This window comes from Triturus cristatus, chromosome 3_2 (genome assembly GCF_964204655.1).
Source record: "Triturus cristatus chromosome 3_2, aTriCri1.1, whole genome shotgun sequence".
Classification (NCBI taxonomy): Eukaryota; Metazoa; Chordata; class Amphibia; order Caudata; family Salamandridae; genus Triturus; species Triturus cristatus.
This window is the reverse complement of record NC_140584.1, coordinates 217,704,228-217,723,127: the sequence shown is the minus strand read 5'-3', so window position 1 is coordinate 217,723,127 and position 18,900 is coordinate 217,704,228. Positions and strand designations below refer to the sequence as shown.

General features: G+C 41.6%; 1 protein-coding gene and 1 long non-coding RNA gene across 5 annotated transcripts in view; both read right to left on the bottom strand.

The window, feature by feature from the left end:
• Positions 1-18,900, bottom strand: part of LOC146857044 (histamine N-methyltransferase A-like) — a 504,499-nt gene that overhangs the window by 146,375 nt on the left and 339,224 nt on the right. For all 4 annotated transcript variants that reach the window (XM_085647538.1, XM_085647541.1, XM_085647540.1 and 1 more), the window contains one exon: positions 16,200-16,307. In XM_085647538.1, coding sequence (XP_085503664.1) covers positions 16,200-16,307 — 108 coding nt within the window. The remainder of the gene's footprint in view (positions 1-16,199; positions 16,308-18,900) is intronic.
• Positions 3,472-7,012, bottom strand: LOC146857045 (uncharacterized). The gene is made up of 4 exons (XR_014979843.1): positions 4,929-7,012; positions 4,787-4,844; positions 4,629-4,684; positions 3,472-4,526 (listed from the first exon to the last, which is right to left on the bottom strand). It is a non-coding gene; the product is annotated as an uncharacterized LOC146857045 (long non-coding RNA).

The window sequence follows — 18,900 nt, the reverse complement described above, 5'->3', positions numbered from 1 at the left end:
TGTTGTAACTATTTGGTGCCTACTGCCTGTTACCTGGGTCACATACCTGGGTATAGTTGGCCTTTGTGTTTTCCTCCTTGACAGTGAGACAAAAGGGGACTGGATATTGGCAGGATGGGAAGATGTTCCCTGACTACTTACATTTTGAATGTGCTGTATCCAGCACACTCACAAAGAACTTACCACCAGACCTTTTTCACCCTAGAAACCTTAGAGCTTGGGAGGGGGAGGGTGGACATTTCCAGAACCATATGTAGAAAGGCCTAGACGTTTCCCCCACTTCAACGGCTGGCACCAGCTATAACTATTGGACCTTCAGTTCCACTCTTTGGTACACTTCTGGATCTGTGGAAGACTTCAGAAGGACTGCCTTGTTTCTCAGAGGACTGTACTGCTGCTTGTAGCCTGCCCAGTGTCTCAGAGGACTACCCTGTTGCTTGAGGTCTACCTTGCTGCTTATAGGAGAGAGGACCAGTACTATGAGAGTGACCTCCTACTATGAGCTACAGGGACATAACAAGCTCCAGAGGCCTCATTGCAACTGCCCCATGGACCTGCTGCAAGTGAACCTGCCTGAGCCCTGCTAGCGTCTGCCAGAGTGAGTTCTCGATCCCCAAGAGGTGCCTCCCCAGGTCCAATACCATTGGATGCCATCAGTGTGCAGTCCTCTGTGAAGAAAGGAGAAGTCTCAAAGTTTGAGCTCATTGTGACTGTGAATAAGCCCATTCATAGAGAGACACTGCCACACAGGACCACCGCCAACTCAAAGATCTGGTGACCCCCACTCTTCATCCTACAGAGGCTTCCAGCAATGCTAAATCTGCACTTTGCTTTACTGCAGCAACAGCCCACCGTAGCCACCAATGCAAAGTTCCAGCAATGACGATTCACGAAGCTCCACAGGAAACTCGCACTACAACATTGGCCATCTGCAATGCTGTTCTCACTCCTCCTGGCCTCCTGCACCATGAACTGGACTCTTCGCACCAAACTTTGAGAAGGTAATTTTTCAATTGAACTAACCGAGTTCCTGTATTCTGCCCGCACTCTATCATGGTTAGCCTAAACTTGTGACTTCTCCCCAGTCTAAGACGATCAGTTGACCACAAGAGGATCCTTTGTTTTTAGGTGCTATATTTACCGAAATCTTTGAAATTTCATATCTCCGGTTCTACTGATTGGATCTTTGTCAGTTGGGTCTCAATTTATGTATTGAATTTTATTATGTTATTTTGTAAATTGGTGTGGAATGTTTCCCATGTTTTGCTCTCACTTTATTATTTTTGTGTGCTGCATAAAATCTTAACACAGTCTAAGTTAAGCCTGACTGTTTTTGTGCACCACTACCATAAGGTTAAGCACAGGTTGATTTCATGACTTTTGCGGATCACCCTAACAAGAATTGTGATTCCTGCTTGAGAATGTTTAACACCCACCTCGACCAAAAACACAATTTCCTATGACCAACCAATCACAGTAGGACTGCCTGTGAAAATCAACAAACAGCAGCACCATTCATGTGACACAATGCTCTCCTCTTGAAAAAAATAAAAACTAAACAACAATTTAAATCTATTCAAAACAAAATTCCTTCTCTGCTTCACTTGACACATGACAAAAAGGAAGGGTACATTAATTTCACTCGGAGAGGTAATAATACCTTTTGGCACTATCACTCACACATAGGCAAGTTTCCCACCAGCGTCTAGTTCCATACAAAGCAGTGAACAATAACCAGTCTAAATTAAAATGCATTCACAACTAGTACTTCAATAACAACACAGAGAAATGTCCTACAACGATGTGAATGCAGAACTTCATAACCAATGTTCCCTCTCATTTTTTTCCTCTGTGTGCGGCAGTGGAATCATGGCAATGTGCGCCAGGAACCAGACCGCGTGTGTGGGCAGCGCCAAATATCACTCCAAACGTTTACTTAATAAAGTGAAAAGATGGTGCATTTTCACACATACAGTGCCATGTTAAGGGTCTCAAGGCAGGTTTGCAAATTGGACAAACACGCCATGACATGAATTGGTTACACAGGCAAGTATACTTCAGGTTTAGAAAAGCACAAGACTCCAACGGTGGTACCATCATAAGATTTCACTAAATATTCCTCACTGGAGCACTCACTGTTCATTGGGTGGGGAAATGTTGAGAGCCTATACAAGATCACATATACACAATAAGTTACAAAATTACATAACATATTTACAATTTGATGTGAAAGCTACTGTGTAATGTTGGGCTATCCCGCCAGAGATAGTTTTTAAAAGTCTGACATCCAGGCAAACATGGACTGTGGGAGAGGGCAGTTTAGACAAGTCAAGTGGCATCACTAGATGGGTGACATGGTTGCTTGTCACTGCAATCCTTGCCATTTTTCCAATACTGATAAAGTCTATTGAGGTCAACTTTCCCATTCAGGAGGTAGGCCTTTGTCCTCATCAGCATTTCCAAATGCTTCTGCTCTAATCTATTTCTCAATTTACTCTTGATAGTATTCATGAGGCTGAATCCTCATTCCAAATCTGCACTAGATGCTTGAAATGTTGCACAGACATCAACAAAATGAGACACCACACTATACTGAGCAGCATTGCTTACAGTGAAATTCACCATGTCTTGAATGGTGGTAAATAATCCACCCTTTACATGTTCTTCCACCACATATTTATATTCTCTGTACTGTCGAACAACATCTTCCGGTGTCTCACAATCACCCAGGACCAAGACATTTCTAAACTTTTCAGCAAGTCTTTGTACATTTTCAGTCCCATATTCAAAATGTGATTATGTTGCTATTGCCTGGAATTCAAAACTTGCCCATTCTTTCAGTTCATTTTCAGGGAACCTTTTTTGCATGTGCTCACAAATAAGGGAAACAAAAGACAAAATAGGCCCACTGTCAAACTCTTGCCATTCCTTGAACAACACCATCAGATCTCTTACATTGCTGCTCCAAAAGACAGTGTACTGCTTCAACAGTAGTCAAATAACGTTTTGGGAATAGTTTGCACAAAAATGCAAATTCATCCAGAATGTCATTAAGTACTGCAGAGGGAATATGGTAGTTGGAGTCTGATAGCTTTCTGAAACAATATTTAGCAACTGGATCATTCTCCTGAACTTTCTCATGCTCAAAGTACTTAAGACCAGCCTCATAATTACGAATTAGTGCACCAACAGCAAAATGCCTTGAAAGCCACCGGACTTTATTCAGTGGTTGAAAAGAAACCACTTCACATTTAGTGACCGATGCAATTTCATCCAGCTTGGACTTCCTTGCAGGAGATCTTGAAAACACAGTGTAGACATGCCTCAATAATGTCTCCATCTCTTTAACCCCTTCGATGCTTGTGACGGAGCGGTACCGTCATGCGCGTCGGTCACGCTGTGCGCATGACGGAACCGCTCCGTCACGGCCCCGCCCGCGCAAGAAACCTTCAGCACGGCGCGGTAATCCGCCGCGCTGAAGGGGTTAATCATTAGAACCCTCTTCCAGGCATCATCAACTCCCAAATCTTCTTGATGGGCGACACCATGCTGCTCAACTAAATGAGTAATAGATTGTTTAACGCGAGTAGCAACACCATTATTCTTACCCAGCATCATAGATGCACGATCAGATGTGAACAGGACCATTTTCATGAGGTCCAGTTCATTGGCAGTGCCGAATTCTTTTACAGCAGTAGTGTTAACCTCAGCATTACAACTAGTCAGCTTCACTATGCCCCAAACAGTTTTTTGTGCTCTGTTGATGTTACAGGTCGGAACTTGAAGTACAGGATGAACATTTTTTATAACAGAAATATATGTTCTCTCATAAATTATCAATGTGTGATACAAGGCGTTACGAAGTTCTGACATAACTTCACAGTATATAATGCTATTGATGGCCTCAAGGAACTGAAAGGAATGGTTATTGCTCCTCTAGATGTCTGGTATCTTCACATACAAAGCTAGGTGGTCATGAATGTCTTGTACAGATAACATTGAAGCATTCATCTTGACTGCCAGCAACACGTTGTTGATGAGAATCTCTAACTCCTCAGGCAGGGATCTTTGTCATTCAACTTCTTCCATTCTATTTGCTTTGTCAGTGGCAGTTTCTTTCAGAATTGCCCGCACTCCATAACCAAACCTGGCAGCAGCACTTCTGTTTCTCAATATCACCATGGCAGACTCGTGAACTTTGCTAATTAGATGGCATTTCATGTAATCCAATTTCCAGCCATCACTCCATTTCTTATCTGTAGAAAGGTCCCCAACAATCTCGACTTCGACACATGCTTTGAAAATCAAGCCCACATCTGGACTGTATTGAAATAGTACCCCGAGCTGCACCCAAACCTTGCTTCGTGATTTCTGTATGTCAGCCTCCACAATTTCTTTCATCCACTCTTCCTTGAATACAAGGCAACATTTGTTCCTTTGTAGTGAAGCACGGCACTCTCCCAAAGTTACAGATTGCGCTTGAACATTTCCGTCCCCGCCGGTTTGAACCTGCTGTGCCACAAAGCCTGCAAAATAATGGAAAATGGCTTTCGTTGACGCCTATGCACATGAATGCAATCTGTCACGTAGTACTGAGGTATCACCAGCACAACATAGAGTGTAATTACCTGGATTTTTCTGTTCTCTGCCCTTCTAAACTTCTATGTAGCACTGTCCGTAGAGCCTTCAATAGAAGTAAAGATTGTTATGGCACAGTGTGATTCAGCACATTGTGATACAGCAATATACCATGTGCACCATAAGGGAACTCGACTAAAACAATTACCTGTTCTGCTTGTACTCATGTACGCCCGTTTAAATGTGTGGGGTTCTGTCTGTGAAACCTGCAACAGAAGAAAACATGGGTAAGGTATGTTGTTATACTACAATGTACAAGATGCACCAGTATAACTCTACCAAACAATTACCTGTTTGTTCTGCCTGTACTCACGTCTGCCTGAGCAATTGTATTTGTAGTACGGTCTCACAAACCTGCAAAAGAAAAGCGGTGCAGATTGTGAATCTATTTACGTAGCAACCCCCAGCCCAACGAGGAAAGTAAACAGAACTACCTTGACTTTGTGGGTAACCACACCCGATCATTCATATACAAATACCTTACAGAATGGAAACCTGCAATTGAAGACAAGATCATAAGCAAACGCTGGAAGAGTTACAAACTATGAATGGGACAGGTCTAGAGACCCCAATAGGAAAAATGACCAAATAGTTACATGCGATTCCAGTTCAGGACAAACAGGCACGTGCCCATGTGCTTCATTATTAGCATCCATTATCTTAAACTGGCCTATAAATCTGTATTGTGTGTTACACCTTCTGTGATGCAGTTTTTCCCTGGCATTCAAACTGCGCAAATGGTTGAGTTGGCTGAACAAGGAAATTCACAAGAAGGACTGAGCAGCACACAAGCCATCAAAAGATCCCACCTGAAGATGATGCAGTGGCATGTAAGAAATATGATAAAGACTTTCTAGCAATTTTCATGCTATGATAAAAATGTCAAGATAACTCTGAAGATTGGTGGACCTGCTGCATAGAGATCTGAGTTTTGTCTAGTGGAGGTTTTGGCTCATCATAAAGTAGCGGAGGAGGTTAAAATGCCTGATGCAAAGAAGCTGGTGGACCATGTAGTAACTGTTCAGACACATTATTCAAATGGAGCCCTTTGGAAATGTACTCAGCTCTACACAGAAGACCTTACTTGTGCAGAACTAGACACAACACTTCAGAGGGGCCCTAAGCTTGGGTCACAATATGCTAAACTAGTCTCTAAAGCGGGTAGTAACTGTTCAGACACATTATTCAAAAGGAGCCTTTTGGAAATGTACTCAGCTCTACACAGAAGACCTTACTTGTGCTGTGCACAATGCCCGGTTGTAAAAGTACTTCCATTTCTGCCTGTTTTTATTACTGCTCCCTCTGCAACCTAACTTTACATTTAGCCTACTCACAGCCTTATCATGTAAGTGAAGCTTGCAGCACCGCTGCCTGTGCTGTAACCATCTGTACTCTAATCTGCTGACTGTGCTGTGAATGTTCTTGGACCACTGAAGCTTGAACCTCTTCTGGCCCTTCAGTAACAGTGACAGTAATTGAAGGTTATTCTAGTGCTGGCTGAGCCGCACTTGTTTGAAGCTTGCATTACTGCTGCCTATGTTGTACTTTGATGCCAGTGCAGCTTAAAAACATCTTTTTACTTCACACCCAAACTGATTGGCTTTGAAAATTAAAGACACTAGTGTTTGGTGGTACAATACATTGGCATTTAAACACCAAAAATATCTTTAGCTTTGAAGGAGGAGCATTAAGTGCATGTGGATAATTATAATAGGAGCAGCTGGGTTTGCAGACAGTGAGTCTTTTATCAAACAATACGTCTTCTATGAGGTTGTGCAAAACACGAGGTACTGCTGAGATTCAAACTCTGGATCTTTTTCCACACTGTGCTTGCTTTCCTGAGAGACTGTGCATATTTTTATGTCCCTAAAGCTGTGATATTTTGCAGTTCCTACCAACAAGATATTGCAGAAGAAAACCTGATATTGGAATGGAAAAATTACAAAGGGAGTCACGAAAAACATATACAATTATATGTACATATTTGTATTCATTTTGCAAGGTTTACACTGGTGGATGAAGTGTGCAATACATACGTTAAACTAAACGAGAGTAAAGGGCACCAAGATATACCAGATCTTCCATGATGCCTCCATTATGTAGGCTACATAACATGTGCTCTTTCCTTCACCTCTCGTGACATCTGAACATCCAGCTGAGGAATCGCCACTCACGGAGAGAAAGTGTCCCTTTCAGTGACGCGTCCATGTTCAAACAGCACTTCAAAAAGTGCACTTTGAGAGACCCATGAAAACATGGCAGAGGCGGTTATCACAGCAAGAGTTAGCCTGCAGTGCCCCTTATATGACTCAAGCAACACCCACCCTGTTCCTAGTAAAAAACATCAGCCACCAGAGCAAATTAAATTACTAGAACAAACACCAACCCAATAAAGTGTTTTTAAATGCCTTGTACTCTAATGCATGTCTTTTCTACATTAATGATAAAAAATACTGGCCAATACGGGGATCGAACCCGCGAGCTTAAGTAATACATGGCACATTCTGACAAATCTAATTACAAAGGGTTTCAGTTTTCTATTGTTACTGAATTTTACAGATAAATACAAACAGAAAACTATAGGTTTCCTGTCTGTATTCATATTTAAAAGCAGACAAATATCGAAAATTGTGCTTATAATGATTGGCTTTCAATGGTGTCTGATGCGAATCCAAGACAACAGATGAGCAGATAGACAGCAGAGTTAAAGAATCACAGGTTAAGATATCTTAAAATGAGGGCACAAGTTAAAATACATTTGCAGTAAATTGTTAATATTTGCCTGGGGTTGTAGTGTTTTGCTATATTTGGCTGCTGCATTTGCTAAAATTCGACAGGCATCAAAGTATGAGTGCATGTTTATCCATTAAATAAACGTGGAAATATACCTTTTTTTGTTCCATTTATTCTCAAACCGCAAAATAAATATGGATAAATACTCATAAAATGGCCCAAAAATAAATATCGATAAATACAGATGTAAATGTTTAAAAATAAATATCATAAAACACGGAGCCATAATTACAAATGACTTTATGAGTGACTGTGAACAAACCAAATGCGAGGATTACTCATGTGGATTAGGGCACCAAAAAACCCTGTGCTTTATATACAAAGCCTATTGGGACAAAGGGCAAGGCTGCCTTCAGAAATTGGCAAGCCACTGTGTCCATCCAAGAGCCTGCGATCATTCCTGGCATGGAGTTATTCCATGGGCCCTAAGCAAGCTAGGGAAATGCGCCCCCCCCCCCTGCTAGGTACATAGTACTTGACCTTTGACCCTGTGAAGTATGCCAGAGGATCCTTGGGATCCAGGACATGAAACTTTGGATGAGCCTCAGCCCTTCACCTCACAATGCATGTTTTCTGTAGTTCAAGGAAATTGTGAATATCGATGGTTTTAAAGAGGCTTTTGATTAAAGTCTAATATTATGAGCAGAACCAAAGAATGTCAGATCCAGGAACGCCCTAAACATCCAGACTGACAAGAATGCTCATGTTGGCAACATTTTATTGCAATTCTTTTTTTTAATCATATTTTATAGCGCTGTAAATTCATTTGGGTAACATGTAGCACTCAATAGAACTCAAGGCAAGTGCAAATTATTATTTTTTTTAAAAATGTTTACACGAAGGGGTCTTAATATACTTTTTAAGTGGAACCCCTGCACCAACTTACAACTCGCACATACCAGGGAGAATTATCCAAGAACACGCACAATATTTAATGAAATGCACTTCAATAACAAGAGCTGCACGACCACCACTGGGCATGTGCTTTCAGAATAAATTGAAAGTACACGCTGTGTTTTTAAACTTGCTGTACTCTTTTGTTAGTAAAGCGTGGTGTGGGGCAGATTGTGTGCTTTTGTCTAAGTATTCATGTTAATCATAGCTTGTGAAGGGGCTGTGATTAACATGAACACTTAAACTTAAGCACACGATTCGAGTCGATTCGATTCAAAAACGTTATTCGATCATTTTAGAAAACAATCATAAAAGCACAATAAAATTTCATGACAATGGGAAGACGGAATCCAATGGGTTTGACTAAAAACAGATTAAACTCATTAAGATAAAAAGGACATACTTTTTCTTGCAGATACAGATTTTAAAATATATACAGCAGTAGAATAACACACATCAGGTTCATCAAGTGCAAATAGAAGGCTCATAGCAGATTTCGCAGTGAGCACAAAGTATTTTTTAAAAAGTGGTTTCAGGTAAGTGATACGAAAACACAAATATAATGGGCAAATCAACAAAAAGTGCTCGGAACTTTGTTTTGAAATCCCATCACACCGGCATGGGGCAGAGGTATGTTTCTTAATTTGAGGGTAAGCTACCAGTTTATGAACTATCCCTAGTCGCAGTCTAGTAAGGACATGCTGATGAGAGTGTTTAGTGACCACTTTTAGATACTTTGAGAAGCCAAATTCAGCCAAATTATAAGAATGGTAATATATATGGGTAGAGAACTGGCATGTGGCATCACTACGTAATTTAGCTTTACCCCCCAAATAAACATGTTTTAACTCCTTCTTCGGTATATCAATAGCGCAGGCAGGGTCTTCAAGGACGTTCAAATTAAACACATCTCTAAACGTAGTGATAGTATAATTACGCCATGGGATCAGTCTAAATTTATCTAAACGGAGGCAATCAATGATCATTTTCCTCGTAAAGCCAGTTTGTTCCTTAGACCAGATAGATCTCCATACCAGTAGGGGTCTTAATCCTATGAGGTCTGCCAGGTGCTCCAATCCGACCTCCTGGTGGGTCAGTCTGGTAGAGGCTGAGGATGGTAAACAGAGGAGCCTTTTTAAAAATGTATTTTCCTCCACTTGTAAGGCCTCATGGCGACAATATCCCCACACGCCTGAACCATAAAGAGCCAAAGATACACATCTGTGGCGGTAAATATACAACATGTCATATATGCGCCTACTTCCCAGTTTGGAAGCAAATTTAAAGATACCGAAGGCACATTTCCTCATTTTTGCCCTAACATTAGACATCTCCTGAGCCCATATACCACCACTATTAAAAGTGATACCCAAGTAACAAAATTTCTCAACCACTTGGATCGTTTGATCATCAAACACAAAGGTTCTTCATTTTTTTACTTTCTTCCTACAGGCCATAATAAAAGTTTTTGAATTGTTAATCTTGAGCTTTCTCCTTTTAATAAAATCCAAAAATGTATCCATTAGTCTCTGCAGTCCGACAGGGGTTCTAGATAGAAGCACTGTGTCGTATGCGTAAAGCAATACTGGAATTGCTAGTCCTTCAGCGGTTGGGGCATCAGCATTAACCAGTCTCAACTCGGACTCAATGGCGTTAATAAAAAGGGAGAAAAGAAGGGGGGCGAGGACACAACCTTGCCTAATGCCGCAACCCACTCTAATGTTAGGGGTACATTCTCCCGCTTGACCAAAGCGAATCCTAGCCGACAATTTACTATACAGTCGTGCCAGGAAATAAATAATTTCAGATAGTGCACCTAGATCCAGTAAGGTTGTCCACAGTAATGCATGGTCCACCAGATCCGCTCGGAGACAGACTTTGGCTGGCGGGCTGTGTGCAGGATCCCTTATCCACCGGAGGTGATTGTTGTGCGGAAATAGGTGCGGGAGCACTGAGGACAGCGTAAAAGCGTACCCGGGACTGCGAGTCCCAGCGGCCCCTCTGCTTGCTGGACATTGGCCGCAGCTGGTGACTCATCCCGGCCCCTCCCTTCCTCACTTCAAAGCTCCTCGCGGCCCCCGCTTCGCAGGAGCCGCTCGGAGACAGACTTTGGCTGGCGGGCTGTGTGCAGGATCTCTTATCCACCGGAGGTGATTGTTGTGCGGAAATAGGTGCGGGAGCACTGAGGACAGCGTAAAAGCATACCCGGGACTGCGAGTCCCAGCGTCCCCTCTGCTTGCTGGACATTGGCCGCAGCTGGTGACTCTTCCCGGCTCCTCCCTCCATTTCCACTATAACTATTCCCACTACAACGCGTACGCGGGACGCGTCCGGGGCATGTCCCGGGTGAAGCCTGGGCCAAGGGCGGGCCCGTTGTAGCCCGTTTGAGACCGATAGAGACCGGACCGGGCCCCCCCTCTTTAATCTGTGGACCAAACCGTATGTGTACCTTTTATGTTATAACATTCTCATCGGATATTGATTGTTGGTACCAACTATTTACAGGCTGATTGCAGCAATTATTGGCGCATTACTACTACGATCTCACTATTCTTTTTCCCCTTAAGCCAAATGGCAACCAAAGAGGGCAGGAACCTTGTTCCCAATGGTAACCTTACGAGCACTTTAGACCATTTTATAGTAAGAGCAAATTCTGTGATCGATCAGGGCATCGACCTTATGGAATGCAGAGTTTCGCAGGACCTTGCCCTAGCTAGGAGATCTTCCTTGGGGCCTTTTTGCTACTGCCCGCACCCCCAAAGCTTTAGAGGGTGCTCCTAATTGTAGTGGTTCTAAAACAACCATTTTACCCCTTACCCAATTTATGGATGACACATCCCACAGTGATCTCCTGAGCTGTGATGATCTCCCGACAACTTTGTGAGATTTATCGCCTCCAGTGATTAGACATGGACCGATTTTGCGAAACAAAAAGGGCAATACAAAAGGGTCGATTCCGAAAATCAAGCCCAAAGCCTCCAGTGTAGCTAGAGCTAAACCTGGGGGAGCTAAACTAGCAAAACGTCGAAATAACATAGTTCCTGAGGCTTCCAATATGGGCACTGAAGGCCTGGGAAGCTGCATCCCACCCCCAGAGTCCATTCACCTAAAGCCCCCTGGGGAACCCTCAGACCAGGCACATGCTCCTCTTACCACATCGCCACAAGCAGTCGGGGATGTAATATCAACACAGCAAATAGACACACTGCTGCGTACCCTTCTTGGCCCACTGGAAAAAAGGCTAGACAGCATAGTGACTCACCTCACTCGAACAACAAATAAGGGGAATTCCAGGTGGTATATACCACAACAGACCCACTAGATAGTGTACAGTGCTTGCTTATTTTATATTATGTACTGCCAGGATTGGGGAGGGAAAACTCATCTCATCACAACCACCCCCAATAATCTATATTTGTGAGGTGGATTCCTGATAGCCCAATATCTGTACTGTTTATTTAAAAAGCAGTGACTATTGCAAGAACCCTTAGCTTGAAGACCACAGTTATCAATTGTAAGGCTGTGGCAACCCCCACCGTGGAAGTTAGGGGAGAAGAAGAAAAGAAACAAAGAATTGGAAAAAATGTGCGGAGCAAGGAGGCACCTCACGTGCGCAACACCATAGCGGGCTGACACTGGTTAGATGATTACCAGTACTGCCACGTTTCTCATCATCGGTTGCCACCTTGTTCAACAAAAATTGGAAACTGTACCAACAAAAATTAAAGAAAACACAACGGTGAAAAAAAGGAGTGATCAATTACACACCAAAGTCCTGACTTTAAAATTGAGAGCGGGCCATGACTACCACAACTTTATTTTCTGCTCATGGACCACTTCAACAATAAAAAGTGCTGTGATTAAACAGACACGAAAGTCTCAAAGTTAGGATTTTTCTCATTTTAGGAGTCCTAAAGTTAGGAGTCCTAACTTTACTACTCCTAAACTGAGAAAAATCCTAACTTTAAGACTTTGGGTATTGGCAGAAGGCATTTAGGAGTCCTAAAGTTAGGAGTCCTAACTTTACTACTCCTAAACTGAGAAAAATCCTAACTTTAAGACTTTCGGTATTCACACAAGGCATTTAGGAGTCTTAAAGTTAGGACTCCTAACTTCTGTGAATACCGAAATGAGTAAGTGCCTTCTGTGAATACCAAAATGAGTAAGTACCTTCTGTGAATACCAAAATGGTAGTAAGTTTAGGATTTTGTCTTAAGTTAGTTCTGTGAATCGGGCCCCAAATCATTGTTATGAAAGTTACGCAAATACAAGGTCAGGTCCTGCTTAAAAAGCAAAGCCTGGGATTTCCAGTGCAATGGCATGGCCACCAGTCAACAAATGTATACAAATTGTAGTGACCCAATCCCTACCACACTGAAATCTAGATGGACACAACAACAAACACATAAACCACGGTCATAAATGTGCCAAAATTATCAAAATCACAGTAACTAGGCCACCTAAAGACTAGGCCTGTGCAGTGAACTCCACTCTGCTCGGAGAGTTTGTGAAATTATCTGCACGCCGCATTCCGCAGAGCTCGTGGAGTGGGAAAACTCCACTCCCCATAGTGCAGCAGAGTGTTTTCCCTGCTCACGCTCGCCAACAGTAAGTAGGCGAGCGCGAGCTGCTGCACGCATACAATTTCTACTAGAGCAGGAGGAAGATCAGCACAAACGGCAGTTCACGCTGCACTCTGCCGCTTGCAGAACTCCACTTAGTTTTTATGCCACTTCAAGGAGTTCTGCGTAACGAAACTCCGCTAACTATGCCCAGGACAAAATCAGAATTGGAATGCAAAAGAGATCACACACGGTGTAAATCATACCGAACATACACAAACTACAAAAAAACATAATGCACTTGAACAAAAACGAAACACACCACAATGCATCTAGACATATTTATATTCACTTTCCATTGGTCCAGAACAGCTCAGGAACACGGAACACAGAAAATAATCCAATTTAGCAACCACTGGGTTAGACAGAATCCAGATTATGGGATGCTAAAAGTTTTTAGAGAATTTAAGGGTTTTCAGGTGTCTATATTTGGCGTGCCTTTTTTTGGGGTGCTCGTATCTTCCACCAAAACTGTTGACACTATCTAATCAGATAATGAAGATAAAGCGCCATCGCAGGATAGAGGATGGTGTTAAACCTCAAGCATATACAAGGCAATGTGTCCCTAAATTGCACCCAAACACAAATTAAATAATTAGCATTTAATTGAAATAATTTCTTAAGAGTCAATAGTAAGATGCAAATCATCATCAGGGTTTATTAAAATAATTCAGGTGCAATATATAACTCAAACACAATAATTAGTTGAAGTGCAGAGTAAATCAATATAGGGAATCAGCGTAAGACTCATTGAAATGCAGCATGAGAATGACATTAAGTCAAGTGAAAAATATTCTAAGTCCAAAGTATGAGACAATCCAATGGGGTTTACTCTCTAAAGTCAAGCCAACCAGACTGGCTCACCTCCAAAATGTACCATCTTTTATAGAACAATTTACAACAGAGGTCAATGGAAAGGGCAAAGTTAGCATAAGGAGTGCAAAGGTAAACAAATTACAATTCAGATTTACACAATATCATCTATTGCCACATCCTAGCACTATGCCGTAAATGAGTATTAATTTGCCCTATTCTATCATAATTTCATTGGATGTGGCATTACAAATCTAGTTACTCAAAACAATGGAAGTCCCACAAATTAATTGCCCATAGTATTAGTGGCAAAAAGAGCACTGCATTTTACAAAAGGCTTCCTCCGTAGTTTTGGAGAACAACATGTAAATACAGAGCATTAGATAGTACACACCATGGTTAACTCCAAGGTAGAAATTTGACTTCATTTGGGGCTAATTTAGTCAAGCACAGGGAAACAAAGTTTCGTTCAAGGAAAGTCTTTTCATTTTAGTGCAGAAATGTTCATAATGTTAAGCACACATTTTCATTAAATTGACATCCGCTATAATAGCATGATAGCAGTTAATTTAAAGAATATGTGACTCAAGAAAACTCAAAAGCTCTAAAGCCCAGCCCTCTTTGAGGTATAGAGACATTTCTATAATTTGTTCTTGGACTTTCTTGGTTAGATTATGTTATGGAGACTTACATAGCGCACTATCACCCGGGAGGGTATCCTGGCCATGAGCAGGTGTGAATCTAGCCACATCTAAGGCCTTTTGGGACAACTCAAAAAGTGACGTTTTCAGCTTCCTGCAGAATTGAAGAAGTGAAGAGGAGGTTCTTAGATGTGGCAGCAGGTTCTACCATGCTTTAGAAGTGATGTTGGAAAAGGCTTGACAGCTGAATCTGGTTTTCTGTATGCATGGGATGTGTGCAATCAGAAGTCTGGGTGAGTAGAGGGGTCCAGAACATCTGTCAAAGAAGATGCAATTGTTGAGGCATAATGGACCAGCGTTATGTAATGCATTGAAAATGTGGGTGATGACTTTGAATTATGCTCCTTTATGAACTGGGAACCATTGGTTCCCCTTCAGGTGTGGTGTAATGTGGGTTTGGTGTGAGAGATTGAGGGTGATTCTGGCCATTGAGGTATGAATTGTCTTCAGACATCAGCTGAATATTTTAATATTGCTGATAATGAGGGTGTTCCTGCAGTACAGCTTTCTTCGTGGTACAGTTGTGTCTGTGATGATTTTCTGGGGGCTGGTTGTAAGCCGTGAATATTCAGTTTCCATGTGTAACAAAAAAGTGTAGGCATGAGCAATTATTTAGGTCCAAACATTGAGTTAAAGATTACTGGACAGACATACTGAGCTAGCGATTGCAGACTTGACACAATTACTGAGGACAAGATCAGGCACTACAAATACAAAACACAAGAAAAAATATTGACGAAGCAGACAAGAGAGCAGATCAATGCAGAATTCTTCTTATGCTGTAGAATATGTCTGAACTCGTAAAAAGTAATTGACACTCCCGTCCAGCAGGAATTTACATTTCTCAAAATATTTGATTTCGTTTTTTCCCCGGATGGTAATAACCCCGTTCTTTGCATACAGTCAGAGCTTCGTGTGGTAAATGAGGAAAATTGCAGCTTTCAGAATTCTCACTTTGCCCCCCTTGTGTGTATGCCACATGTGGTTAATGAGTGGGGCAATACAGATTTTTCTGCCAATTTTCGTGGAGTATATATTAAATGCATTGGTGGCCATATAGCATGAGTGTGCAAAATAAGGCATACATTTAACAATGGGTGAAATATTAGTGTAAGGAAATGAAATTAAAGTCACAAAATCTGTTTTCGAGCTGCACGCTCCCACCGTTATTTTACTTTGAATGTAGCCATCCGATCCACTTAGTAATCCCTTTTTTCTTGTCTCCTAGCATCATCTCTGTAGTTATATTATCTAACATCTTAGATAAAAGTGCCACACTATCAGTGCGCCCCCTGAGGGCAGACATCTGGAGGGAGTCAGGAGTTCCCATGGTCCACATAGACATCCACCTGCAGGTGGGTGTTGTCACTCACTGCACCTAACTGCTAGGGGATCTCTGTCCCCTCTTGAAAATGCAGGCAGCTACCACCCACACTTTGTAATGAAGAATCTCTCTTACCCGGATCAACTCAGTATATATTTATTTATATTGAAAGGGTTATGGTAAGAAGGGATGAGGAAACATAAAACATGTTTTATAAAAGTAAAAAACTGTTTCATGCAACAGAACTCATTGTATCAGAAAAACATAAAAACAACACATTATAAATTAACCGTATTAAATGCTACCTTACAATGAAGTTCAACAATGATACAGGCTTGGAAACACACTGTAAAACGAAGTTGAATTAAACACAAGTTAAACTACATACAGTATGCATGTATCTGAATACATTACCTTGATATTTTGAGAGCTGCGCAGAATTTGGTTCAACCACATGATTATTAATTTGGACTCCTGGGCACTGAGATTGTAATTTTGACAAAATCTGTATATCCATTTTTCCTAAGTAGAAAAATAAATGACATTGTTTAACAAATGTGAGCATACCACAGAATGCTTCATTCTTGAAACCCCCCCTAATAACTCCTGCACTATTGAGATCTGGCTTGTTCGCTTCAGCCCTCTGCAAAGCCTATTGTCTACAATATCCATGGAGCCCCCTTGCATCACTATAAATCATCTCTTGTGTCAGTCTAAAAAAGTATACATCTCTACTGCTATTTGTTGATTGGTACAGTATTCTTCTTCCCAGGAGTGCTTCCTTTGCTCTGCTTGAGGTGAATTCTCATTGGCATTTGACGAGGTCTTGCTGGAGGGACACAGAAACTTGAAAAATAACTCCTCAGTTTAAAAGAAACATATTCTACATTCCTTATTCTTGATCAAACATTCCCTGAAAATACCATCATGGAAATTTAGTATTTTTCAACTTGATTTTTCCAGAATACACTTATCAAGCAAAATAAATGCTGCATTAAAAAGACGAACACATATGAAAAAAGTATGTTAGTGTTTTTCACTTTTTGTTTGTTATGCAGGATCTATTGATTCAGGAGGGAAGCCACTTCCTAGTCCAAGTGCATAGCTGCAGGATGAATGCAGTGTTTCAAGGAAGATTTGGATGGATAGTAATGAAGACTACTAATTGTGACATTATTAAATTGTTCAACTTCATCCTCACAACCTTTACTCTCTAAGGAAAACATCTGTTGACAACTTGGGCCCCTCAGTCGATCAAAGATGGTTGCCAAATAGCAAGGACAGTGGGTGCCTTAATTCAGGCCACTGGCACTGGAAACTAACAGGAAGAGGCCGGAAAAGCTTCAGGGGGCATATGAAGCATCATGAAGCTCCATAACAAGTTGGTTCCACTAATAATGCTATAATAATACAATAATACTAAAACCTGCCAGTAAGGAAAAATTCAAACATTATAATGTTACCCCCACCAAGGGAGAAAAGTACTATGGCGAGGGGAGCACTGTATTTTTCCTTTACAAAAAGAAAATCCAGTTTCAGGATTTTCTATTTGTAAATAAAAAAGAACAGCAAAATGCATTTAACTGAACCGCCGTAACAGCCTTTATAAATGATCGTCTTATAAATTAGGTGGGTCGCACCTCCATCATGGGGCCGTTTGTCTAGTCATAAATCTCCTACTTAATTTATATAAATGAACTTTAACAAAAACAGGGCATTTCATCAAGTTGTTCATTTTTAGTAACTATGGTAATATACCATCTGTGAGAAAATGAATTATTAACTTGGAGTCTGATTCTTAGACCTAGGTATAAGTGGGAGCAGTGCATTCCTTCAGGTGAAGACAACAGGTCAGTCCTCTTCTATTCTTTTGCAGATCCTGAAAGTATTCCTTATTAGGTGCCTTGGTATGCCATGTTTTTGTCTGGCATAAACTAGTGGGTGAGTGTTAATCCTAGGCACTCCCTAACCCATGGAGTAAAGGTTCCTGGCAGCAACCCAACTCACTTTTTCAGTAGTTCCCCTTTGCTTTATCACAAACAGTCCCAAAGTGCCATGTGTCAGAGCAATTTCAAGATGGCAGAGGTCTTTAGCCACACTGAACTTGGGCTTTGAATGCTGGGGGGTTGTAGAGGAGTGGACTATGGAAATCACCAGTGTCCACGCACAACTAACCATAAAAATCTAGTTTGAAGAAGGAGACAGAGGTCTGGTAAGACTAAAACAAGGTCCCTAAGCACTAGATGGGGATGCACATAAATTGACCAGGCATCCTGTTTGCTCCCTTTCAAGGGTGCCAAAATGTAAAATGTGGCGAAAACAGGCCTGTCAGGTAGGATTTGACATTGAGGTGTCAGCAGGATGGCAGGACACCATCAGTCTGCTGAGTTCAAAGGAGTAATCTCAGACTATTAAAGGCGACCTGTCAGTCGCAATGAACTGTTATGTAGGTCCTGGTGCAAATTCCATACCTCAGTCACACCATATTCAGGCTGGTCGTTTCTGGAGTGTTAATACGAATTTGCCCATCAGACATAGAAAATGTAGCTTTCTAAAGTTACTTATCCGTAATTTTATAAGACACCTAACTTCCCCTTTGAATTGTTAAAAATTGTTGTTTAATGATTTTTATTACGTGTCCCATTCAGGTGCAGTTCCTGTGTTTGAACATTAGGACTTTGTACTCCTCATTTTGCAGGCATGTGGATGTTAATTGCTAAATTGTTAATTGCTAGTAATTGCTTTTAGCATGTAGCATCCACATGCCTAAAAAAACATTTCTGTGCCTCAGTGCCTGCCTTTCTTTAACCCTTGCTCAGTTGAGGGTCAGGCAACAAGCCCGTTTATGGTGGCACACTCACATGTGCACAGGTAACGTTTTCTTTATTTCTTGGCTAAGTGGGACTAACCTAACACCTGCACAAAATTGCTGGATTTGGGGGACTTGGAGGACCACCCACTGATGCTGCGTAGCAACATCATATTTTAGAAGCTGCCCGGGCATGTTGGGCATCAGTCCTGTACTGCCCGTGGCTGCTTGCCAGTCATTGCTGAGGCTTCCTCACCATCCTACCCTCTCCCAGATTGTCACAGGGTGGGGCCAACAAGTCTCATT